At 38.9% G+C, this 26668-nt stretch overlaps 1 protein-coding gene across 3 annotated transcripts in view; it reads right to left on the minus strand.

Annotated features, from left to right (window-relative positions):
- LOC140464477 (transmembrane protein 114) overlaps positions 1–26668 on the minus strand; it is an 89232-nt gene that overhangs the window by 57993 nt on the left and 4571 nt on the right. For 2 of the 3 annotated variants that reach the window (XM_072559588.1, XM_072559587.1), the window contains exon 3: positions 7659–7796. The exons of the other annotated variant lie outside the window; for it this stretch is intronic. In XM_072559588.1, coding sequence (XP_072415689.1) covers positions 7659–7796 — 138 coding nt within the window. The remainder of the gene's footprint in view (positions 1–7658; positions 7797–26668) is intronic. 3 annotated transcript variants of the gene reach the window in all.

The raw sequence follows: 26668 nt of genomic DNA on the forward strand, positions 1-26668 counted from the left end.
GGCTGAAGGGCCTGTTCCTGTGTGGTACTATTCTTTGTTCTCTTTGCTCTTTGTACTTATTGTGACTCTCAGCTTTTCTCCTGGCTGTATAAGCTCAGCGACACTCTTTGAAATAAGAAGCTGTAAACAAAGATTTAATTGTCTAAAAACTGGAAATGCATATGTATAGAGTTTTAAAGTTATGTTCTCTAAAGTTTCTGTACACTGTTCCAGAACCATGCATTTCTGCAACTACATTTGGTTTCCAATCTGTAAAATCCTCTCTGGGTATCATGTACATCCAAGCTATTTCCTGGAGATCTCATGGAGATGTACAGCTGTGACCCACAAAATATTATCAAGTACAGATGTTTGGTGTATATTCTAAATCAACAGCTGATCAGTTCTATATTTGACTGCCTGGCCTCACTTAAATGCCACTTCCCTATTGGCAATGTCTGTAAAAAAGACTCAGAGCAGCAGCCAATAGACAGAATGAGATTCTTATGGGAGAAATTCCAAGTTAAGGAAGGCGCAACTTTACTTTAGAGGCAGCGAGAGCATTGTTTTACCCCCTGTCCTCACAAAGGGATGTTTTAATTAACTTATAGTGCAGTTCTGAAGAAAAGCCCAATCAGATTTGGCACACTAACTTTTGTCCACAGGTGCTGCCAGACGTGCTGAGTTTCTCAGCAATTTGTTTTTATTTCACATTGCTAGCATCCTCCATATTTTTCTTTTCATGGCCTGAAGGGCCTTTTCTGTTCTCAGACTAGTTAATGACCTGCTTCAGTCTCCCCCATTGACAATCTACAACAGCCTCTCTGTGCACTATTACACATCTTGGACATTGATGTGTGTAAAGAACGTATTCCGCTTTAAAAACTCAATATAATTACATTTCCAGTCTCCATACAATTAAAAAACTGCTCACAGCTTCTCCTGAGGAGAATAAACTTGTCAGTAATTCTTCCATCAAAATTGCTGATTTGGTTTCTTGTTATAAAACTGATTAATGATATTTACAAAGCTTGGAATTCAATCAAGTATACTGCTTTATAGAATCTTATTCTGTGAAGCTACTCATATATTTCTACAGATTTATCTCTCTCTGAGATATTATTAAATAACGCACTTAGAGATGTTATTAAACACTTGTGGAGCAGATGGAACTTGAACCTGGGCTCCTCACTCAGATGTAGGAACGCTACCTATATATTAGAAGAGCTCTCAATCTGTTGAGAGATGTTATTACAAATCTTTAAAACAGATGGGACTTGAATCCAGACTTCCTCGCTCAAAGGTAAAGATGCAACTGCTGAGCTACAGACAGTTATGTCTCTCTAACCTGTTTTTTTTTTTGTAAACCACTAATCCACACCAGTAGTCACCCATGTAGCCATTTACATTATGGAATCACGGAATTCCTACAGCGTGAAAGCAGGCTATTCAGTCCATCAAATCCACACCAACCCTCTGAAAACCCCACCTGGTCATCCTATATTTCCCATGACTAATTCGCTTGGCCTGCACATCCCTGGACACAATGGGCAATTTAGCCTGGCCAATTAACCTAACCTGCACATCTTTGGACTGAGAGAGGAAATTGGAGCACCCAGAGGAAACCCATGTAGACACAGTGATATTATACAAACTCCACACAGGGTGGAATCGAACCCACCTCCCTGGTACAGTAAGACAGTAACCACTGAGCTACCTTGCTGCCTGGTGCATTTTTTTAAAATGCAAAGCCTGTTCAGGACAATGCAAACCATCAAAACTGAAGTGACGGGGCAGGGAGTGGGTGTAGGGCAAGGGGCAGGGACTAAATTAAAATGGAGTTAGAGCGGCAAAAGTACTGTATCCCCTGAAATTCCCATCTCTGCCTTCTCCAATGATACCCGACTTATTTCCCTTGATGGTCTTTGACTGTATTGGGTTCAACTGATCCCTAATTTACATAACTTTACTACACCTGCTTTTGATGACTGTCTCAGCTGCCTATAAAATGCTGCAGACTGGAAATAATTGGAATTAGGGTAAGTACTTAACCTACTTATTTGTAACCACTGATAACTCTTCATCTGCTTCCACAACTTAACTGAGCACATTAAAACCTTCAATAAAACCACATTTGGCCTTCACTTTACAGTGTTAATAAGCTTCCATTCCATATTGGACTGATACCTGGAATTCCAGCATTAAATTACAAGGAAAAATTACCAATTTCTGACATTTCTCAAGCCAGTTCTGTCATTAAATGCTGATCTTCACCTAACTCCATACACTTTAATGTAACAAAATCTCAGTTTCAAAATTAATAATTGATCTGGGAGTGTTTCCTTGTTTCATTCCTTAAAGATCTGGCTGTAATTATTAAACCACAGTCCTGGTCTTAGTTTCTGCAACTTGTAGATATAGAGTAACTAGAGAGAAACTATCTGTTCCCCTTAATATCTTGGAAAACCTGAATCAAATCAGATTTAAACTTCTGAATTCCAGGGAATTAAACCTTAAATTACTAATCCATCCTCGTAATGTAATGCTGAAAGTCCCAGTATATCACTCCAGTAAGTCTATACTGCAATCAAACCAAGGGGTATATTATTTCCAAAATATGCTGCCCAGATGGGCAGCACGGTGGCACGGTGGTTAGCACTGCTGCCTCACAGAGCCAGAGACCCAGATTCAATTCCCGCCTCAGGCAACTGTCTGTGTGGAGTTTGCACATTCTCCCCGTGTCTGCGTGGGTTTCCTCTGGGCGCTCCGGTTTCCTCCCACAGTCCAAAAATGTGCAGGTTAGGTGAATTGGCCATGCGAAATTGCCCATAGTGTTAGGTGTAAGGATATGGGTGAATAGCTCTTCGAAGAGCCTGTTTCCACACTGTAAGTAATCTAATCTAATCTAAACTATGCAACAGTGTATAGTGAACTGGGAGAAATGTTACCTGCTCCAGCCTGTAAGGAGTTCACACAGATATGCTCACGGTCTCCATTGATTATTTGTTGTGTTATTGCCAAGAAACACTGATTAAGTAACATGGATTCAGTTCATTTGAAATCTAATCCAGGTTTATTTAAAATCACATGCTACAACTTGCTCTTCCAGGTGATAATGTAATTTCTATTTCTTTCTATTCTTGACACTACATGATAGGCAATTATGAGAGTTCAGCCTCATCCTTAGCTCTTTAGCTCAATATTAATGGAGTAGGATGCACTAGTCATCATTAAAGCTACTTAACCTCTTTATGAGGCTTCAGTTCTGCCTGCAACATTCAGTAAATGACCATGTGCAGTTTCTGGGTATAGAAATGACATTGAAGCACGGTTTTTGCTGAAGTTGAGGGAGGAGAAATACTCCCTCTAAACGTTGAGTTGATAAGGCCTCTTGCTGAGAGACTTCCCCTTCAAGCGGCTCATCCTACTGTGCTCCATCTCTGTTCATTCTGCCTGTCATGCAACAAGAATGCAAACTGCACCCATGTCTGGGAGTAAGTGATCAGAACTGGATCCTCAAAGATCTTCAAATTGTGCCACAATATTCGTGTAAACTTCAGTAACTTTAATAAGCAGTAAAAATCACTGAACGTTTTTTATAAGCTCAGCAACAGCTGACAGAAATCAGTTAGCTACTGACCTGAAAGTAGATCATGAACTCTATAAATCACAGTTGTGGAAGCATCCTTGCAGCTGCTGAATGCATGTTCAGTTTTGAGAAGTTAAAAGCATCAGCTGTAGTGTTCAGATCAAAAATCAAAACACTGTTATCAAATCATGCAGAACTGATGTCATCATCTGCCTGCTCTGCACACCTCCAGTGCACACACACCCTACGCATATTAATGACCATATTAATGGCATCCAGTACAGCTAACACTGGAATTGTACCATTTTAGACCCAAAATGACATGTAGTACCAAATGTATGGGCACTATGCAAATGAACATTGCATTCCATGTTTACTTTGGCCTGTTTTTTCACACCAGAACACAAATAAAAATTAAACAATTTAAGTTTTTATTCAATTCTTAATTTGGTTTTGTACGTCAGTTTGATATCTTCAAATATACAGACATTTTAAAAGCTGAATAAATAATGTAAAATATTTCAAAGAGTCAATAACAAATCATTTACAAGTTAATCTCTAATGTTAAGTTAAATTATGCATATTCTTCAATATTTTTCTTCAAAGGAGTCAGAATAGAATAATGAAAAATATTTGGCATGACCTTTCCACCATACAGTGTATGCGGACTAAAGATCCTCCTTACCACGGCATTAATATCCTGAGCAATCTTGCACATACAGGAACTGATACTGTGTTGATGTAAATTAGCAACATCTATGAATGATTTACACTACACAGAGAGGCCTGGTTTAATTGGACTTAACTAGAATATTCTTCCATCAGGTCCCAGTCCTATGTGTTATGACATCATCCAACATCACTGTTGGTGGAGTCTAACTACTAGAACATCAGTATTAATCCCAAATACTATGCTCACCATCAAACCATATTAATATCCCTGGCTTGCTGGTGGATCCAGTGCATTCTTGTCACAATTGTAATTTATAGTCCTGTTGGCACAGTACTGGTGGTCTTCTTTCTCCTATCCCTTTATCAGTGCTGCCTGAGATCTTTTAGAAATTTCTCGCAGATCACATACTGTCTCTGATGCCTTGTATTAATGTTGATTATTCTGGCAGCAGTCGCCTATGCCTTCATTCTGTAGATTTTTTCTAATCCAGTTGCATTTACCACAACTTCTTCATTCATTAAATAATACATAGAAAATCAACATTCCTTCTGCAATTCTTTTGTATCTGTCTTCTCTGCAAGTTTGCCTTCCATAGTACTGAACTCATATAAGCTGCTTCCTCAGTAGCTATGGGCTGGCTGGTGAAAAACTGTTGACCTAAATTGAGAAGCCTCCAGTTGAATTTTGAGGGCAAATTTGAATAGCTCTGGATCTAGAGCTGCTGTTACGGCACTCAAACCAGTGTCAGATTTCCTCACTTTAGCCTGGGCTATAGCAGTCTGGGATATCTGATGACTTGCTATCCCTGCATATTAACTTTTCGTGATTCATTGTATCTATCTATTGAACACACATGAATCCTGAACTTACTGAACTACACTGATTCCTAGTTTCCCAAAACCTCCGATTTAGAATGTTCATGTGCAAATTGAAATCTTACTGAGATTTTGCTGATCTCTCTGTAAGATCCTCTTCTGTTTAATGTCCCTTCTGCCACAGGCTTTTCTTCTTCATACTCTTTCAGCTTGTTATGTGAAGCTGACAATGACATAGATCAAACTCTTGGGCACTGCTTTACTGTTTCAAACTACTTGCTGCACGAAAAATATATTTTTAATGTTGCTATTGCTTTTTTTATTAACCGATTACATTAAATCTGTGCCCTTTTCAATCGCCACAAGTAGTCCCTGCGGTAGCAAGTTCCATATTTTAACCAATTTCCTTCTGAAAGCCTGACTAGATTTATAATAGACAGGCAGGAGGCTGGAAGAACACAACAAGCCAGGCAGCATCAGGAGGTGGAGAAGTCAACCTTTTGGGTGTAACCCTTCTTCAGGACCTTCTTCGACACTAAATTTATCAACAAGTATCTTATATTTCAGTCCCCACAAATGGAGATATCTTCTCCACCCATCAGCCGCTTTCATTATTTTAAAGACATCTATTAGGTCATGCCTCAGACTTCTATTTTCTTAAATATGCCTCTACCTATTCAATATTTCCTGACAGGTATAACATCTCAGTTCTGTTATCTTTCTCATTAATGGAGATTCCTATCCTGCTGGTATCATGTCATCTGTGAAATGCAGTTTCTCAGAGTTCAATTATTAAAGCAGTTCTGACCTGACTGCAATTTCTTACACCATTGTATTTATAAAAATGAAGTTGTACATGTTACATAGAATTTTGTGCAGTCACTCCAAGGACAGACGTTTTTCAGAATTTTCTGAAAATGTGTTTTGGCACTAATGTGCAGAATTTATCATAACGTTTATGCCAGAAGGATTAATTCTTCATTGGCTACTACAAAATCTATCCTTTCTTGTCCTCTTTTACTAATGATGGCCGTGAATTATCATGATGTGTTGACCACTTAGTCTCCACAGGAACACACAAAAACAGACATGAACAGTACTTGTGCCATTTTTATGGCATTTTCACTGCTTTTCTACAAAATGAACGACAAAAACGAACAGTTCCACTGTGTTCCAAAGTTGACTTTAATATTGAATGCCCCAGAACCATACTGGAAATGGCCTCAGGTGGTCCCCTGCATTTACTTAGTTAAAAATCACACAACACCAGGTTATAGTCCTTCATCAGACGGTCGCTCCGAAAGCTAGTGTGCTTCCAATTAAACCTGTTGGACTATAACCTGGTGTTGTGTGATTTTTAACTTTGTACACCCCAGTCCAACACCGGCATCTCCAAACCATGCATATATTTTGACAGTGTAGATCAGAGCAAACAACCACCCTGCTGAAAAGAGGCAGGCTGCTGATTAACACATTTAAATTGGGCTACTACACATAGTTAGGATCCTGATTTAAAATGTTTCCTTGAGTTTGGAAATTCAGCAGTGAGTTAGTAGTGAGAATTGTCACTTGCCCCCAGCTAATACTTCCTGCACACTTTCAGTGGATCAAGAGGAGCAGGAATGCTGGGCTTCTCAAGTAAGCTAGCAGCCTCTGGCAGATTTAATTTTTACCCTTCTGCCGCAGGCTTTTCTTCTTCATACTCTGTCAGCTTATTAGGTGAAGCTGACAATGACGCAGATCAAACTGTTGGACACTGCTTTACTGTTTCAAACCACTTGCTGCATGAAAAAAGATATTTTTATCGTCGCTATTGCATTAAACCTGTGCCCTTGCTCCAGCACCCCCTTTCCTTTGATTATATCATAATTGTAAATTTCCCTCTCCATTCCAATTGCCAACTTCTTACAAAATCCTAATTATTTACAGGAAATTCCTTACCTTCCCTGTTGCCAAACTCAGTAATAACTCAATTCCCACCTAAATACCTTGACTGAACCTGCCTCTACCACTCTCAGGCAGTGCAACCATTCTTTGCATTAACAGGTTTTTCTGCATGTCTCCTTTGCTTCTTTTGTCAATTAAATCTGTGTCCTCTTCAGGATAATGCGATGGGGAAATGACTAAATGACAGCGAAAGCAGTGTCAAAGTTGAAAGGGAATAGTGGTTGAGCAAATCAACAGTTATAAGTGAATGATGGTTAATGTAGCAACAAATGTTGAGCAGTCAGGAATTGGAAAGTGCAGTTTTAAGAGACTTGGAGGTAAGTTTTCTCCAGAAAATCACACAGAAGGTTGGAAAAGCTAAAGAATTGTGGGTAATGAGGGTTATTAAGAAGTGGTCAGAATTATCTTCGTCAATCATTGAGACAACAATATTAGTGAGTCCACTGAAGACTGAGGAGCTGAAATAGGTTCAGAGAGGACAAAGCAAGCAGACGCGGAGTTTGTAGTCACAGAAGGTGAGGGGTTACTCGATACAAAGCCTATTAAAGGATATTTCAGGGACAATAATTGAAAAGGAGGTGGAAGGGAACAAGCACAAACAAATGAAACAAACAAAGAAAAGGAAACGGTAACACAATTTTTAAGTTGGCCTTACCTCCAAATAGGAAAAGAGTTCCAGTCAACAACAGTAACGCATAGGCTCGTGCTAAAATGCTAATAAATCCAGTCATTCCTCCAAAAATCATCAAGATCAGACTGAGTGGAAGTAGAACTACAAATGTTCCATGCATATCTGTAACAATAAAAGAAAACATTTTCCCACCAGGCAAGTATGTTTAAGACATAGAAGACAACTACTTGATCCACTGTATCAACACTGTCCTTTCGAACAGCAGTTAGTCCAACCCCCCTACTCTTTCCCTATGGCACTGCAATTTCTTTCTCCTTTAAGGATTTATTCAATTTCTCCTGAAAGCTGCTGTTGAATGTGGATTCCTGGACTTTTGATTGTTAAGCAAGACAGGCTGAAGTTTCTGAAAGGTCAACCTACATGTCAGTATTGTTTATCTTTCCCTGTGTCACATATATTTGTGATTTCCTAGGCCAGAATGAAATCATCACTGCCCTGCAGTGCTTTTTTTCTCTTGTGCCTTAGTAATGTGTTTGCCACTTCAATAACACCCTTGGACATGCAGAAAATGAGAAACTACTCAGGTCACAGAGTGCACACAAGAACTGAACCAGCAAGACTTGAAACAAGAAGAAAGCAAAAAGAAGGAAAATTGTTACCACAATTGAGAAGGCTAGATTAGTCAATGATTTAAAATGATTGAGGAAAAAGGAATGGATGATGAAAAAAATGTTGAATACAATAGTGAGAATAGAAACATGAAAGGTACTGATTTCAGATCAACAACAAAACACAGAATCGCAGCATTGTTGCAGTGCAAATTGAATCTATTCAGTTCAAGGTGTCTGCACCAATCTCTAACTCAGCACCATTCTCCTGCCTTTTCCCTGCACCCTCTATTTAAATTATCATACATTGCCCTCTTGAATGACTTAATTGAACCTGCCTCCACCACACTTCCGAGCAGTGCATTCCAGACATGAACTAAAACAGAAATTGCTTGACAAATTCAGTAGGTCTGACAATATCTGTGGAGGGAAAGCAGAGTTAACATTTCAAGTCTGGTGTCATTTCTTCAGATAGGAACTGCTCACTCTGTGAAAAAAATTTCATCTCACATTTACTTCTTTTGCAAAATACTTTAAACCTGTGCTCGCTGGTTCACAATCATTATATGAATGGGAAAGTTGCTGTCACTGTGATTAAAGTTAATCTGCCCGAGAATATCGTACATAATAGGTTTCAAGTAGGATAAGACCTACTGCCCATTAAGGTTTCTTGTTCAAATACATCTGCTGGAAGACTGTTCCAATCTTAGTTAAAAAATAGTCTTTCTATTTTGCTGCTTTCTTTTGATGTCTTTAATTTGTAAATACAATCTCTTGTAGATGTTTACACTTGGCAGAGAAAGGAGATGTTTTGTTGATAGCTTGGGTTAGAATCAAACCTAAATCCCAGAGATGAAAGGATGGATCAGAATTTCTTCAAATCAGCTTACCTCATTACTGTCCCTTTGTTGCCATTGTTCTCGACAGGAATAACAATGATGTATTTAGTGGAATGGCAGCTTGACTGACTTAGAAACTCCTAGTCAACCTTTAAAACGATAATCTAGGTTGAACTTTGGCCCCGCAGACTTCAAAGTAGAAACAGTGCGCAGCTCTTTTATTTCAGCTTCAAATAACATCACTGTAATACTTCCCTGTCATTTGTAGTGAATTTTGAGCAAACAACCACCATCTTTACCTCATCAGTTTCAGGAGTTAGGCAAGGTGAATGTTTAATGTCTATTCCCAGTTACTCTGATACAAATTGAATGCTTGCTGGGCCACTTCTGAAGGAAGGTAAGAGGTAACTGCATTGTTGTGGCACTGAATTCACATTTGGCCCAGGTCAGACAAAAACAGTGCACATCCTTCCCTAGTGAAAATTAAGTAATCAGGTTCTTATGACAATCTGACAGCTTAATGGCTGTGCGTTTACTGACATCAGCTTATAAGCGTTCACTTTGTTTTTAAGCTGAATGCAATTCTGAAACCACCACCATTAATTTGTGTTTGACATGTTTTTAAAATAAATTTTGGATGCTCACGTTTCAAATCGGCATTATACATAGCCGAAGTAATTTAATTGCAACTATACTATCTTGTTGAGATCAGAAGATCATTGAAACAGAAACATGGCATTCGGTCTCTTGAGGCTGCTTCATCATTTAATTAGATCATGGCTGAAAAAAATTACATTTACATACTTTTAATCCTCATCCCTTGTTACTGTTGCAAATATCCTTTAGACAAGTGCTGCAGTCCTCTTCTGGATTAATTAAAAACAGTGTTTAATAGTAAGGTATAGATGGGTTCAGGGTGGGGTTTTGGGGAGGTTTAATAATGGGTACCAAAATCAGAATATATCCTGACATATTGAAATACCAAAATCGGTCAGTAGTTTAATGGATAGAAATCCTACATCTGAGCTAGAAGCTCCAAGTTCAACTCCCACTCAAGGTCATGCTAGCCATGAGAGGTGTGGTCATGCTGCAATTTAACAATCTGTTAATTAGCCTGCTTACTCTTCATGAAAATTTCAACCCTTGAAACTGCTGCTATTCTGCAAGCTCAAGGAAGTAGAACCTCTGCCTGTATACCCTGTTGTGAAGGAACTGTCTCTGAACTCCCCCTCCTGCAGTTTGCCTTGTGTCTCCCCTCACTGCAAAAACCTACTCCACAGCATGTTGCTGCTACAGATTATTCTACATTTAATTTAATTCTCCACCTCTGGCCCACATGACATCACTCATACTAACCTTGAGTTTCAATATATTCAAAATGATCAAAATTGTGTCTCAACATAAGATCTTTCAACACTCATTTTCACCAATTACAACAGTCCAAATCTAAATGCTCTTTACTATTAAACTCTTTTCAAGGCATCAGAAGTAAGTTTGAAGTCTGTGAGGAGTTAAATTCATCCAGAGCTCTCACATCCTAAAGCCATAACCTACACCTTATAGACCATGATAGTTCAACAATGTGGCTTATCACAAGCTTTGTAAGGGAATTTGAGATGGGCAATAAATACTGATCTTGACAGCAAGGCTCACATCCCATGAATTTCTTTCAAGTTGATCATAAAGTGTGAAAACTGCCATTTAATTTCAATGGGTTTCTGATTTAGCTTTTTCCCTTGGCATTATGCTGCTGACCCAGATGCCAAACTAATTTTACTGTCTGACAAGGGATCAGTGGTTTTTCTCTGTGTACATTTAAGTGAAAGGAGGATTTTTTAAAACCATAATCTTCTTGTAAAGTCCAAAGCTCAAGTGTTCCTGCCCTTTAATTCCAGGAGGGTCTGTATTGTTTACATATCTTTGTGGTGCTTTTGAAAGCACTTTATAGATAAAATGTACTTGCAAAACTGTGAAAAATGAGAAGCAGTGGAGATCCAAACAGACTAAGGAGTCCAGGTTTCTGGACATTAAAATATCATGGACAGGTACAAAATTAATCAAAAAGCTCCCTTATATTTGGAGAATAGATTAAAAGGGGTCATAAAGCCCTGGTTAGACTGGTGTTCTGCCTTCTGTTCTGTTTACCTACATAAAAGGTAAAGTTACCAAAGCCCTGCCAGACATTGCTCTCTCATTAGAGCAAGAGACAAGTGGAGTTGGTTTAACCTGAGAGTCACCATGACTCAGGTGAGGTGGGAGGGTGAGAAGTAGAATTCTTCACAGTAATGTTAGCCTGTGTTGGTGCCACTTTACATTGTAAACCAACTGCCCAGCCAAATGAGCTAACACCAAAGTCTGCATAGATCACACATGCAAAACAGATCCAGGTGGCTGAAGAGCAGGAAGTTATGAACATTCATTAGAAGAGTACTGTTAGAGTGAGGAATCTCAGGGCTCAATGCTGGAAAGGTGACTCTTTCTAAAGTGCATAAAAGATCAAAATTTAGAAATTCAGAGCAAATAATCAGACTTGCAAATGATACTAAATTGGAAAGATCTGTCGAACTGAATTAAAACACACAAATCTAAAGGATAATGTCAGATGATCTTTAAAGTACTATGTGAGACTGTTTCACGTTAAACAAGAGTGTGAAGGTTAGTGATGGAAAATAGAACAGCTAATTATTTTTGGTATTCATCAGATAATTCCAGATCAGATGTAGCGTGAGTCAGATGTAGAGTGTAATTGCCCTCATTTAGCTTTGCCAATTTTATTTTCATTGAAGTGTCCATTAAAATCCAGTTTTTGTAGTTTATCAAAAGTGAATTAGAATTGTGGGAAGTAATGTACTGTGTATCCACCTCTAATAAAAACTGGGTCAAGGTGGTTCAGTTCCTAAAAAAAACGATTGTTTTTACCATTGATTTCTAGTTAGCTGATTTCCTTATTTTGAAAGTATAGTCACCTTCTTTTAATTATCTGTTACCGCAGGTTTACTATTCAAGATTATTGATTGGAATCTCATATTACATTAATTCCTTCACAAACTTTCTTTATAGCTCCATTAACATTGTAGTGATTGGAATGAGGCCAATCAGGTGGCTGTTATAGAATATGAGTTCCCTGATTGGGGCTGTTAACATGGCCCAATCAGGGAGTCTTGGCTGACAGATATAAATAAGAGTATCAGGCATTCTGCTCACCCTAGGACGCAGCTTTCTGCTAACTGGACTAGTGTGTACTTTGCATGCGTAAATAAAGGGTTACTTGGTGATGGGATACCAGCCTTCGTGGTGCATTATGAAGAAAAATCACATTAGGTTATGTAGTTTGTTCTCATAGTCCAGATGCAGCACTTACTTAATTCCTTCAAGTAATTGTTTTAGAATGACTTAAAAGATGTTTGAATTTTGTCAAAGCTGGTTTGCAATATTAATGGCAATTGTACAGACCATGACCTTCAAGTTCAGAGGGCACCAAAGAGACATATGTCAGTTGTCGATTGTTGCAATTGGAAATCCAGGAGAAAAAACTGATTTTGACATTTCAAACTTCTGATATTTAAATGCCAGTTTTTGAAGTTTTCTTTATATTCCCTTCTGCCCTTTCAAATGCATCAATGCCTCAGATATTATTCTAAGTACAGTATTATTGATGTTCTCTTCTTTACAGCCACCTATCACATTACAAATGACTATTTATGAGGTAATATTAGACGTGTGACATTCACAGGTTGCACTGAAATTCAACGTTTAGCTGAAAGATGAAGTAAATACCTCCAGTTCTTGTTCCACAATCATCTTGAATCACAAAATTATTTAGCATTAGCATAACAGAGAAGACTTTAATTACTTGGACACAAGGAACAGTGTGAAGTTCAATCACTTCTCTGTGATCAACATGCAGTTGAATACATATCATTTTTCATAAATAAAAATATTACATTCCCAAAGCAATCCGTTTACTACATTTTCGTTATAAGATTAATTTAAATTTGATGTCAATTAATGTAATTCAGTTTAGCATTTATTTGCAATATGAACTTCTCAGTTACTTGTAAAGATCAATCTTTGTTTATAACCAACCTTCAAGTGATTTCTGCATCATTGAGGCACAGTATTCATCATCCTAGTCATGTATACGTTACTGTTCTGGGTCAGTCAAGTTCCTATCATTTAGTTAGTTGTCACTCCCATTCAAACAATAGTCTATAGTTTTGCTGGCCAAATGGTTACGCAGAGTTGGGAAACTCCTAGTTCGTCACACATATCTCAAGAAAAGAATTTGTCTAGTGATGTGACCTTTGTTCCTAGAAGTGCAGGTGTGGGATCCTTTGTAAATGGGGATGGGACTTCTGGATCCAGGGCCACTTTACCATTTCTAAAGATCCCTGGAATCTCCATGAATCCATAAGAACTAGACCAGTGGAGGAAACTTTACAAGGCAGTATACTACCAATCGGATCTCACATGCAGCACAAACACACCAGAAATGCACAGTGTCTTGCCTGAAATTTGCCATCCAAAATTTTATTAGTAAGTACATTGTTGGTAAGCCGATGATAATTTTTCAATAAACTATCAGCTGCATGTGAAACCTTATAAGGTGGCATGGAGTCCATAAAACTTTGTCTATTATTTTTCAATAATGTCCATCAGAGAAAACGTGCTAGGAAAACTACTGAACCTAGTATGAAGAAAATGTGCTTATAGCTATCAATAAAAAGTTCTTGCAGGAGGTTCCATGGACTCCAGAGGCAGTACCTTGAGAGTTTAAACAGAGTTAAACCAAAACACAAAGCAAAATATGATGGCAGTCGTGGTGCCAGCAAAAAATGTGAAAAGAAACATTCAAAGCTGCAACTAAAGTGAATCATATGCCTAGAAGACACAGCAAACATTTTCCAAGATTCACCAATGAGCAGTGGGACAGAAACAGTCACAGATGCAGAAGCAGGATAGAAGCCAACCTACCACCATCACAAGAATTTCAGGCAATCAGGAAACATACCAAGCCCAGGAATGAGAGGACTGGGAAAGATATACCAGGAACAAAGCTGATTCAGAATTACATAAGAAAAACCAGAAGATCACAATGACATATTACTTTCAGCAATGGAAATGATCATTAATGAGAGTACGGCACTATATGACAAGGTATTACAGACATTCAATGCTTATCTTAGTTTGAAAATGATTAACTTTTGAATGATTGAAGTAACAAATACCAAAAGGACTGGGGAAAGCATGGATCTGGTAATCGATGGACTTTATAAACAGGTACATGAATGTTGATGGCAGAACTGAGTCACAACTAGATTGCGTTGATGTGGCAAATGAGACATGTTGTCAGATCTTTTACTTGTCAGAGAAGATTTAATGTTAGAAAATACAATCCATATTGTTAGCTAACTGGAACCTTGAAGGTTTAGCCATGTTTTAGTTTGTGAGGAAACAGATGGGCAATGGATAAAATTAAGCAAGGTGATTCAGTTTGTAGGCCGCAAGGAAGAGAACAAGACACACAAATGAAAGGAATGTCCATCACTAGAGCATAGTGCCACAACTGTGAGAAAAATGGTCATGACATAGTCATAGAGTCATAGAGATATACAGCATGGAAACAGACCCTTCAGTCCAACTCATCCATCCCGACTGGATATCCCAACCCAATCTAGTCCCACCTGCCAGCACCTGCCCTATATCCCTCGAAACCCTTCCTATTCATATACCCATCCAGATGCCTTTTTAATGTTGCAATTGTACTAGCCTCCACCACTTCCTCTGGTAGCTCATTCCATACACATATCACCCTCTGTGTGAAAATGTTGCCCCTTAAGTCTCTTTTATATCGTTCCCCTCTCACCCTAAACCTATGCCCTCTATTCTGGACTCCCCGACCGGAGGGAAGAAACTTTGTCTATTTACCCTAACCATGTCCCTCATGATTTTATAAACTTCTATAAAGTCATCCCTCAACCTCTGACCTTCCGGGGAAAACAGCCCCAGTCTATTCAACCTTTCCCTATAGCTCAAATCCTCAAACCCTGGCAACATCCTTGTAAATCTTTTCTGAGCCCTTTCAAGTTCCACAACATCCTTCTGATAAGAAGGAGACCAGAATTGCACGCAATATTCCAAAAGTGGCCTAACCAATGTCCTGTACAGCCACATCATTACCTCCCAACTCCTGTACTCAATACTCTGACCAATAAAGAAAAGCATACCAAATGCCTTCTTCACTATCCTAGCTACCTGCGACTCCATTTTCAAGGAGCTATAAACCTGCACTCTAAGGTTTCTTTGTTCAGCAACACTCTCAAGGACCCTACCATTAAGTGTATAAATCCTGCTAAGATTTGCTTTCCCAAAATGGAGCACCTCGCATTGATCTAAATTAAACTCCATCTGCCACTTCTCAGCTCATTCACCCAGCTGATCAAGATCCTGTTGTAATCTGAGGTAACCTTCTTTGCTGTCCACTACACCTCCAATTTTGGTGTCATCAGCAAGCTTACTAACTATACCTCTTAAGCTCATATCCAAATCATTTATGTAAATGACAAAAAGGAGTGGCACTCTACTGGTCACAGGCCTCTAGTCTGAAAAACAACCCCCCAAAAGGTCTTCTACCTTTGAGCCAGTTCTGCATCCAAATGGCTAGTTCTCCCTGTATTCTATGAGATCTAACCTTGCTAACCAGTCTCCCATGGGAAACCTTGTCGAATGCCTTACTGAAGTCTATATAGATCACGTCCGCTGCTCTTCCCTCATCAATCCTCTTTGTTACTTCTTCAAAAAACTCACTCAAGTTTATGAGACATGATTTATCTTGCACAAAGCCATGTTGACTATCCTTAATCAGTCCTTGCTTTTCCAAATACATGTACATCCTGTCTCTCAAGACAGGCTCACTGATCTATAGTTCCTTGGCTTGTTCTTAACATCCGTTTTAAACAGTGTCATCACATTAGCCAATCTCCAGTCTTCCGGCACCTCACCTGTGACTATCGATGATACAAATATCTCAATAAGAGGCCCAGCAATCCCTTTCCTAGCTTCCCATAGAATCTTGGGATACACCTGATCATGTCCTGGGGATTTATCCACTTTTATGTGTTTCAAGACATCCAGCACTTCCTCCTCTATAATATGGACATTTTTCAAGATATCACCATCTATTTCTCTACATTCTATATCTTCCATGTCCTTTTCCACAGTAAACACTGATGCAAAATACTCATTTAGTATCACCCCACCTCCTGCGGCTCCACACAAAGGCTGAGTTGCTGATTTGTGAGGGGCCCTATTCTCTCCCTAGTTACACTTTTGTCCTTAATGTATTTGTAAAAACCCTTCAGATTCTCCTTACTCTATTTCCCAAAGCTATCTCATGTCCCCTTTTTGCCCCCTTTTGCCTTTTTGATTTTCCTCTTAAGCATACTCCTACTGCCTTTATACTCTTCTAAGTATTCATTCGATCGATCTTATCCTTACCTGACATATGAGTCCTTCTTTTTTTCATCCAAACCTTCAATTTCTTTAGTCATCCAACATTCCCTACACCTACCAGCCTTTCCTTTCACCCTAACAGGAATATACTTTCTCTGAACTCTCGTTATCTCATTTCTGAAGACTTCCCATTTTCCAGCTGTCCCTTTACCTGTGAATATCTGCCCCCAATCAGGTTTGAAAGTTCTTGCCCAATACCATCAAAATTAGCCTTCATCCAATTTAGAACTTCAACTTTTAGATCTGGTCTATCCTTTTCCAGCACTATTTTAAAACTAAAATGCTCCCTTACTGACACCTCAGTCACCTGCTCTGCCTTATTTCCTAACAGTAGGTCAGATTTTGCGCCTTCTCTAGTAGTCACATTCACATATTGAATCAGAAAATTTTCTTGTGCACACTTAACTGCAGATTTAAGGAACAAACAAGATTTAAAGAACAGACAACACTGAAACGAAGGGGAAAATACATCAGGCAGCAGCAGATTCAAGATGTGGAAAGCTCACAAGATCAGCAAAAAAATCTTTTTGGGCAAAATTGATAACAATCACTAAAGTGTCAATTGGGAAAATTCGATGGAGGAGCTGTTTATTTCAATATGGTCAATAGAAACAGATTAAATTCTGGCTATCCTCATATGAAGATGCAAGGAGGTTACAAGTTTCTGGGGGATCATTTTTGAAAGTAAAATGCCAGCTTGTTGCAAAGCTCAGGTATAAAGGAAGCAAAATCTTTTTATGTCACTCAGAAGCAAATATGTTCACTGCTAAGCAGAAAGCCATACTTGAGACTGGGATTCATCTAAATGCTTCAAGAGATTACAGATACAGATCAAGCAAATTAACATCAATTGAGTTCCCAGGATTGTTCTCAAATTTGGGAAATTAAAGACAAAGCATCACAATACGATAAGGGATGATATTAAACCATTCTACTTACACATATTGACAGCAGCCTCATCCACTCTTGGACAATGTTAAAGGGAATAGAACATATGCCATGATGTGGAATAATTTCACCAGTTGTTAGGCTAACAAACTGGTGTTCACGTCTGGTGACAGTCAAAAAGAAAAGGTTCAAAAATAATCTGTGTGAATTTAACTCAAGACAACTAAAGCCATGGAACATGAGATTCAACCAATGACTTCAGTGACTGAAAGTCTAGCAAAACAAATCAAGAGTACGATATTCACTTGGATGCTAATAGTATAATTTGTCAATTACCTCTTGATGAAGACTCCAGAAAATTAATTGTATTCACAACAGTCTTTGGACATGATTGTCTTAAAAGATTCCCATGAGAATCATTCCAAAAATGATTCAGATTACAATGTCCAATACCTTGAGAGGCATTAATGGGTAAATGGACAACATGCTAAAACATAAAAAACATGTTTAGTGAGTTCGGACGATAATGAAAGTCCTATAGGATGCAGCTGAACACTGAATGACAATTATGAGTTTGCAAAAATCAAAGATAAATTTCTAATATAATCCCAGCTACTCGTGGCAGATGCAGAGAAAACCAACTAGGAGAAAGTGAGGACTGCAGATGCTGGAGATCAGAGCTGAAAAAGTGTTGCTGGAAAAGCGCAGCAGGTCAGGCAGCATCCAAGGAGCAGGAGAATCAACGTTTCGGAAGAAGGGCTCATGCCCGAAACATCAATCCTCCTGCTCCTTGGATGCTGCCTGGCCTGCTGCGCTTTTCCAGCAACACATTTTCAGCAGAGAAAACCAAAACAATTACAGAATTCCTACTGGCTAGGAACACTGCAGAATTTCAAATATTCTTTGGAATGATGACAACTACAATGCAGGTGAGTGAAAAATTTCAAACTATGTGATGGGGTCAAGTTAAAAATCAAACTGGCAATAAACCATTGATCACTCTTCCAAATACAAAATAAATCACTGAGAACCTGCCCAGAATTCAATGGTGGCTAACGAAGTATACTCAACAACTGAATATGTAGAGAGGAACTGGCAAACAATAGCAGTCACACCATCAGAGAACAGAACAAGCAGATTTAGACTTTGTTGCTAAGGTGAAGCCTACATGATAAAAGTTAACAAATACTTGCTATCAAAAGCAACATTATGAGAAGTACAAGAACGATGAAAATAAATGTATTCAAATCAAAGATTATTGTCTAGAAGAATGACCAAACTATGTACCGAGCAACGAAATACTATGACAATACATTAAACAGCACAAACACCTCATTACCCTTGAAAACTCATTAGTCTTCAATGAGAAATTAGTAATGTGAAGAGGTCTTTGACTTGAAATTCTTCAGAAAAATTCAAGAACATCTGGGAATTACAAGGTGTTAAACAAGAGTGCAATGACAAAGCTGCTGGTCAGGTATTTATTACTCAGTACAGGAAACAATTGCGAACTACATCCCTTGTGCCATCAACAGCCATGAAAAAGAAAGAATCACTCTCACCTTTGCCTCTCCCATCTAAGCTATAAGACCATTGGGAATGGATTTCTTCAAGTTCAAGGGTAAAGTATTCAATTTTATCATGAACTATTAATTAAAATGGATTAAAGTAAACTGTCTACACAAGACGTGCAGAAGGCTGGATGAACATAGCAAGCTAGGCAGCATCAGGAGGTGAAGAAGTCGACATTTCGGGTTACACCTCCTGGTGCAGCCTGGCTTGCTGTAATCTTCCAGCCTCTTGCTTGTCTACCTTGGATTCCAGCATCTGCAATTTTTTTTGTCTCTACACAAGATTGCATGACAGACAGTAATGATTCAAGAGAATTTATTCAACCCATGACATTCCAGACATTGTGGCATCAATATATGGTCCACAATTTCCAAATGAGCAGTTTAAGAGAGTCACGTGAGACTACAAATTCATTCATGTTACTAGTGCACATCACTGTCCTCAACAAAATAGAGAAGTTGAGGAAGAAGTGCAAGTAATAATGCATGACTGAAGAAGAACAAAGTTTTAAATCTTGCATTTACTTGTTTGGTATTCTTCAAAGTTGGTGTCACACAGAATCTTGAACTATTAAGTTACTGATCTTCACCATTATAGAATGGGTTATCACAGTAGGTGACCTATCACTGTGATATGGGCTTTTGCCTCCAACAGGGTATTTGTACCTAATGAAGCAAAACGTATGCTTGCTCACATAATGTGAGAACTATTCATGGATACTGTAAGTACTGAAATTGAATGGATGTTTATAACAGCTCCCAGTATAGATGTAACTTCCCACGTCAGTACCTGGGCGAATATGAAGTGATTCAAACACAAACACTAGCACACTTCCATCAGCATGTCATGCATCAAGTGGCTCCACTTATGATGGAGACCAAAGCATTTATACCCTCAGATAACATGTTGTCATAGGGTGATTATACCTTGAGCATGTCTTTTACAGGTATGGTGCATGCTAGTTGTGAAGTGTAATACAACAGTCAGTTATTGACAGGCAGGAGATTGAGAACACAACTCCTATCTCTGTCTCACAAATAATAGCCTGACATCACCGAAAATACCTACAACAAAACGAAACCAGTTTTAACAACAACAATACATGGAAGGCAACGTTCTGAATCATCATTTTGAAGTATGCACCTTTTACAAGTTTTACAGGAGTTCCTTCAGGAAGAGGGGCAACAGTACAACCAGATTTGAAACTTTAAAAGAAGGTACAGAGCACAACAGTTATTGGAGTTGCACTGTGGGGACAGAATAGAGGTGAGAGATCAACAAAGAGAAGAAATTATCATAAAAAAAACACTGCAACTGAGATCATATATAATCGGAATAGATCATGGGATCATAAGGAGAAATTATGTTATGAAAATGATAAACATGAACTATTGATATTCAGTTTCCATTTTCGGATTTAAATCCGGGAGACACTCACACACTTAAAGTGATTATAATGAAAGGGCAAATAAGGGCCTAAAATGTCTCTTATGATTATTTGATCATGGACTGAAGTATGTTTTAAGAAACCAGTGAGAGGTATACAAATAAAAGAACTGCAGATGCTGGAGATCTGAAACATACAAAAACAGAAATTGCTGGAGAAACTCAGCAGGTATGGCAACATTTATGGAGAGAAAACAGAGTTAACACTTAATGGAAAGAGTAACCTCTGCCTGGAGCACCAGAAGTGATAGGTAACCAACAGCATGCTTGCTCTGAGCAAATCTCTGTAGACCCCATCTGTCAACTTAAACAGCATGTAAAAATGCCCACCTTGGCTGCTCAACACTTCCCACAAAGTGCAACAAAATGCATCTCAGACCATGTAAGTGAGCCATGAGAGGAAAGAAAGACAAAGAGGAGATATGAGTGAGGATTCTGTTTGAGGTTCTCTCATTCCTCCTTCTTACTTCTGATCCCATTTCTTAATCAAAGCCTTGGGCACTGCCTCCTGTCTCAATGGTACAGTCTGCCTCTGCACATGCAGGTTGGCAATTACGGCAAGATTTACAGACTTCAAAATCCAAAGGATATCAACCAAAGCAGAAGCACCACGTTGCAGGAATAGGAAATGAAAGAAAAAGACACCTTTGTCTCACTAGGGAAATAACCTGAGTGTTTAAATGTTTATTATTATATCATTTTTTATTGTCAATCTTAATAGACTGTAAATTTTACTTCGGTACTCAATTATCGCAACGGTTATTGCTTAGTATTTCCCAAATGTCTGTCAGTCTACAGAAGTTAAGAAAAAGGTGTTAAGTGAGAGAAATAGACTGTTGACTGTGGGAAGACACAATGACACACTGATGTGCTAGGTGGTTGTGCAGCCTTACACCAATAGGAGGCTGCCTCTGTCAGACTGTATATCCCTGGCAGCTAGGTTTGTGGTTATTTGGGCTTTGATTACATCAGGCTGCTCCTCTTTCAAACACACCTTCCTCCACATGTAGCTCCAATCATCTCTTTTGATCTATTTTCCACCACATACAGCTCATCAGTATCATTCTGGAGATTCCTGTTGGTGCATACTGAGAGGCAACCCTGGGAAATGACTAGATACCTGAAGTACAGCTTTAACATCCCAGCGACTTTCTTAATGACTGCTTTTGTGCTATTGTTGTACCTAACCTGTGCAAAAGTGGTTGGACTCCTCACAGGTATCACCAGCCACGTCCTTAGAGGAAAGGCCTGCTTCCCGGAAGCTATTTGCTGCTTCTGCTGGAAGGTACACATACCTATAGGAGACTTGACTGGTGTGGAATAAATGCATCATGGCAGTTCCCTGGCTATCTTGCACAGGCAGACATGATAATGATATTTTTCTGTGTTTACATAACATTAATGGAGCGGAATGCCAAGAAAATCTGACCCTCCTGAGACATTGCTGCTCAGTCCAGAAAGCTGATCCTCTGGCTGTAAACTCTGTGTTGGGGTTTACATTGCCTGCTCAAGCTGGAGATCTATGGCTATTCCGTTCTGTCCTGTGGAGCAGTTGATGGATAAGGAGATAGGCAGCCATTGTACTAAGTGCTGTTGCTCCTGTTCCTGGAAATGTTATTGCTGCTGATCATTAGAGGTCCAACGTAGAGTGTTCCAGACAGAGCTATGAAGGCTGGCTGCTGAGGAGTGTAGATCAAAGTCAAAAGGAAAATACCAAGGTAATAGACGTGACCTCCACGTTATTGGAAATCTCTTCCAACGCACTGAAAGCATACACACAGAACAAGTGCTCTGAGGAAAAAAGGCTTTCAGTTTGCAGCTGTCACATTTAAAGGCTTTCCAGTCCACTGACCTCTCAACCCCATCAATGGTACTGTCGCCTTAGCTTGTTCGAACTAATGCGTGTTCAGACAGCCTGCGATTACCAGTTCCTTGGCAATTAAATTCAGAATCCAAAGGTGAAGATGCAATCAATTGCCTTGGAGCAATTATTAATTGCAGACTCGTCTGCCCCATAGAAATTTCCCATAAATATGCATGTTTTAAACGCGGAAGTTAGTGAGACCGTGCACATTTCTAGCACTTTCCAACTTTGTGGCTTATTTCACAACCACGTTTCGGAGCCAACCATGGCTGCAAAAACCAAGTTTTCCTCGGATTTGATCAACACCAAATTCAACTGTAAAAAAAAACAGCCAACATGTGCCATTTCGACAGCGGGGACACTGATACTGTTACGACCAGTCCCCAGGCAAACGTCCCAACTTGTAACGCTGTTAGGTCCACATGTAGCCCACATCTTTTAGTTTCCAGGTGAGGTAGGGTAAACTGGCTCCATTTCTTTTTCAACCGTCCCCTCAGTTGGTCACAACAAGGTTAATGTGGATGAATTTATGTTTTAAAAAAAGAGACATTTGACCAGGCTTTATTTAGTTAACAAAAGAGCGAGTTTATTAGCTATAAATCAGAAGAAGAAATAATAGTGCAACACACATTGACATGGAATAGGAATAAGAAGTGAGTCCAAAAAATGTTTTAAAACTGATACATTGACCGGCCTCAGCTTTGCTGGTGAATAGTAAATAGTTGATCATTTACCACCCTTTCGGTGGATGTTACAGATTGGATTGGCGTTGGTAGTTGAACAGTCAACTTTGAGATTCTTGGTTTCGCAGACTGAATGCAATTCCTTTGTTCTGATTCTTCTGACAGGGGCTGGCTGGCTGACAACACTCAGAGTGACAGTCTTTTTCCCTTTATCTCCACTGCAGCAGTGTTTAATGGCCTTTCCCAAAGCTGTGATCTTTCCAGCTTTGCACACACAGTCCATTAACACACAGAGATCAGGATTGAAGCTCATTTTAACCCCTTTTTTTGTATATGCCTGGAAGGGAAGAACACAAACATGTCTGCAGGAGATGGCGCCCACCTGAGAGGGAGTTGGGTAGTCAGCTCTTGTTACCTCTTCCTTTATTTAAACTTTCTGTCAGAAATTTCTCTCACTCTGTAAATGGGTGTGGTTTCATAGGTCCACACAGGAGCCCATCAAACAATCTCTGCATTTACATCTGCGGTCAATGTTTGACTATTGCAGTCCTCTTTTTGAAAACACAAGTTGGATTGAAAGTTTAGTATGTCCATAGATGATCTGGAGTTAGGATTTGTGGTCATGATGGTTACAGATCATTCCCTCGTGTGCACCACGGTTAGGATGCAATTCTTAAAGTTCTTTCATTTAAAGGAGAAATGCTGTCCTCATCCTGCCTACCCAGATAAAATCCAAAGACAGCTGGATATATATTGAATGCGATGAAGTTAGGGAGTTACAGAGGTAGTATTGGAGAGTGCGACGAGCTGGCTAGCTCTTTCAGGAGCCAGTACAGATACAATGGGTCAAATGGTCTCCTTCTGCACTGTAAAGATTCTGTGATTCGAGCTTATCAACTCTATTAGAACAAACATTCTCCGGCATTCTCAGGCTGAGTACAGAAGCAAAAAGGAACACAATTTGAGACATAATTTATAAAAGTATACTCTCAGCAACTGGCTGTTTCGAGGCTAACATCACTCCAGTGGAACCTGTTGGAGAATTTAAGTGATCGACTCTTATTAATTGCAAGAGAAATCCAAGGGAGAGGACTGACTGCACTAAATTCCACTTAAACCAAAATCCAGTAGACTACTACGGGCTTTGTAGCAAGGATTACTGGTTGTAATCTTGTCAGATGATTTAGATATCCTCCAACACAGGGAAAGCTAGAGGCATTTATGAAGGAATTAAAAAGGCAACAGCTAATCAGTCAACTCCATTGAAAACAAAGACAGCGAGTTCATCACTGATATTAATAAACAGGAAAATGAATAGAATGTTGCCTTGAATTGTATCCTAGGAGAACAGTATAGACAGCCTGCCTAACACAGCTGGATATTGAATCCACAGTGCAGAAATTAAGTAAGACTGTTAAGTCAATTGCCATGGGCAAAGCTCCAAATATTGATGCTATGTTACCTGAATTCATCAAGAATAGGAAACCAGCATCTCTGCAGCATCTACATGAGCTTCCCTGTCTCTGATGGAGGAAGGGGGTGATGCCTCAGGATATATTTGATGCAAAGATTGTGAAGCTTGTACAAGAACAATGATAATTACAGATTGCACTGGAGAAATTAATGGGACTATTAGTTGATAAGACCCCCAGAGAGTTGAATTAAATGGCTATGGAGATGGTTGATGCATTGCTGATCATCTTCCAAAATCCTTTGATTCTGGAATGATTCCTGCAGATTAGAAGCAGGCAAAATGTCATTCCACTATTCAAGAAAGAGAGAAAATAGGGAACTACAGACCTGTCAGCCTTATATCAGTAGCAGGGTAAGTGCTGGAATCTGTCATAAAAGATGTGATAATGGGAATGGGAACCTAAGCAGGGAGACAGAGGAAGGGGAAACAAGATAGAAACAAAAAAACAGAAATGTAAGGAGCAAATGTTGCATGCAAAACAAAATGAAAGAAATACAATTTGGACCATAGTGTACAATATGGCAATGGTGAGTAACAAGGTCGTACAATAAGATTAATGAATTTGAAGACAAGTAGATATAAACAGTTATGCTATAATAGCAGTTAGAGAAAGATGGCTACAGGGTGACCAAAGAAGGAACTGAACATCCATGGGTATTCATTATTTAGCAAAGACAGATAAAAATGGAAAGGAGGTTGGATATCATTGTTAGTAAAGGAGTAATAAATACAAAGGTGAGGAAGGATATTGGTTGAGAAATTCATGCATGCAATCTGTGTGGGTGGAGATAGAAAACACCAAGGGACAGAAAATGTTGTTGCAGCTTGTTTATAGGCTCCCAAATAGTAGTGAAGAAGGAAAGACATTATCACCCATAATTACAGTTATATTTCCATTACACAGAGATTAATGTAATGAGAGTACAACTGTAATCATTCCTGATGAAGTGCTTATGCCTGAAACATCAATTCTGCTGCTTCTCGGATGTCTCCTGACCTGTTGTGCTTTTCCAGCACCACACTCTCAACTCTGATCTCTAGCATTTGCAGTCTGCACTTCCTCCACAAATGTAATTATGGTCACTTTAATTTACATAATGATTGGACAAGCTAAACTAGCAATCATTTTGTGGAGGTGGACTTCTTGGAGTGTGTATACGATGGTGATTTTTTGACCAATACATGGAGGAACCAATCAGAGAGCAGGCTATTCAAGACTGGATATAGTGCAATGAGAAATTATGAATTAACAATATTGTTATGTGGGTCCCTTGGGAAATCACAATCATAATATGATAGAATCCATCTTTGAGATGGATATCAAAGTAATCAAACCTGAAAGAAGAGTCCTGGACCTAAATAAAGAGAACCATGAAGGTATGAGGCACTAATTAGCAAGAATGGATTGGGGAACCTTCTCAAAGGGTTAATGGTGGAAATGCAACGGCTAATATTTAAAGAATATGCATACAACAATTATTTATTCCTGTCTGGTGCAAAATATAAAGCAGGTAGGTTGCTCCATCATAATGCATAAAATAAATTAGGGATAGTGTTAAATCCAAAGGGAAGTCAAATAAAATTGCCAGAAATACAGCAATTTTGAGAACTGGGAGTATTTTAGAATTTAATAAATAGGATGAAACATTTGATCAAGAGTAGGAAAACAGAGAATGAGGTAAAAATTGCAAGGAATATAAAAACTGACTATAAAAGCTCCAATAAATATGTGATGAGAAAAATAATAGTAAAGACAAATGTTCGTCCCTTGCAGTCAGAAGGCAGAAAAATTATGATGAACAAAGAAAGGGTAGAGGAATTAAGTGCATATCTTGGTTTGGTTTTCACAAAAGGGTGCACAATAATCTCCCAGAAATGTTCTTGAACCATGCCTAATGAGATAGTGGGACTGAAGGAAATCAGTATTGTAAGAAATAGGTCAAGGGAAATTAATGGGATTAAAGACTGGCAAATCACCAGGGCCTGCTAATCTACCTCCCAATATAATGAAGGAAGTGGTCCTGGAAATATTGGATAAATTGGTGATCTTCAAAAATTCTATAGATTCTTGGGCAGTTCCTATGGATTGTAGGGTAGCAAATGTAACACCACTATTTAAAAAGGGAGGGAGAGAAAACAGCGAATTAC

The sequence above is a fragment of the Chiloscyllium punctatum genome, chromosome 40, assembly GCF_047496795.1.
Source record: "Chiloscyllium punctatum isolate Juve2018m chromosome 40, sChiPun1.3, whole genome shotgun sequence".
NCBI lineage: Eukaryota > Metazoa > Chordata > Chondrichthyes > Orectolobiformes > Hemiscylliidae > Chiloscyllium > Chiloscyllium punctatum.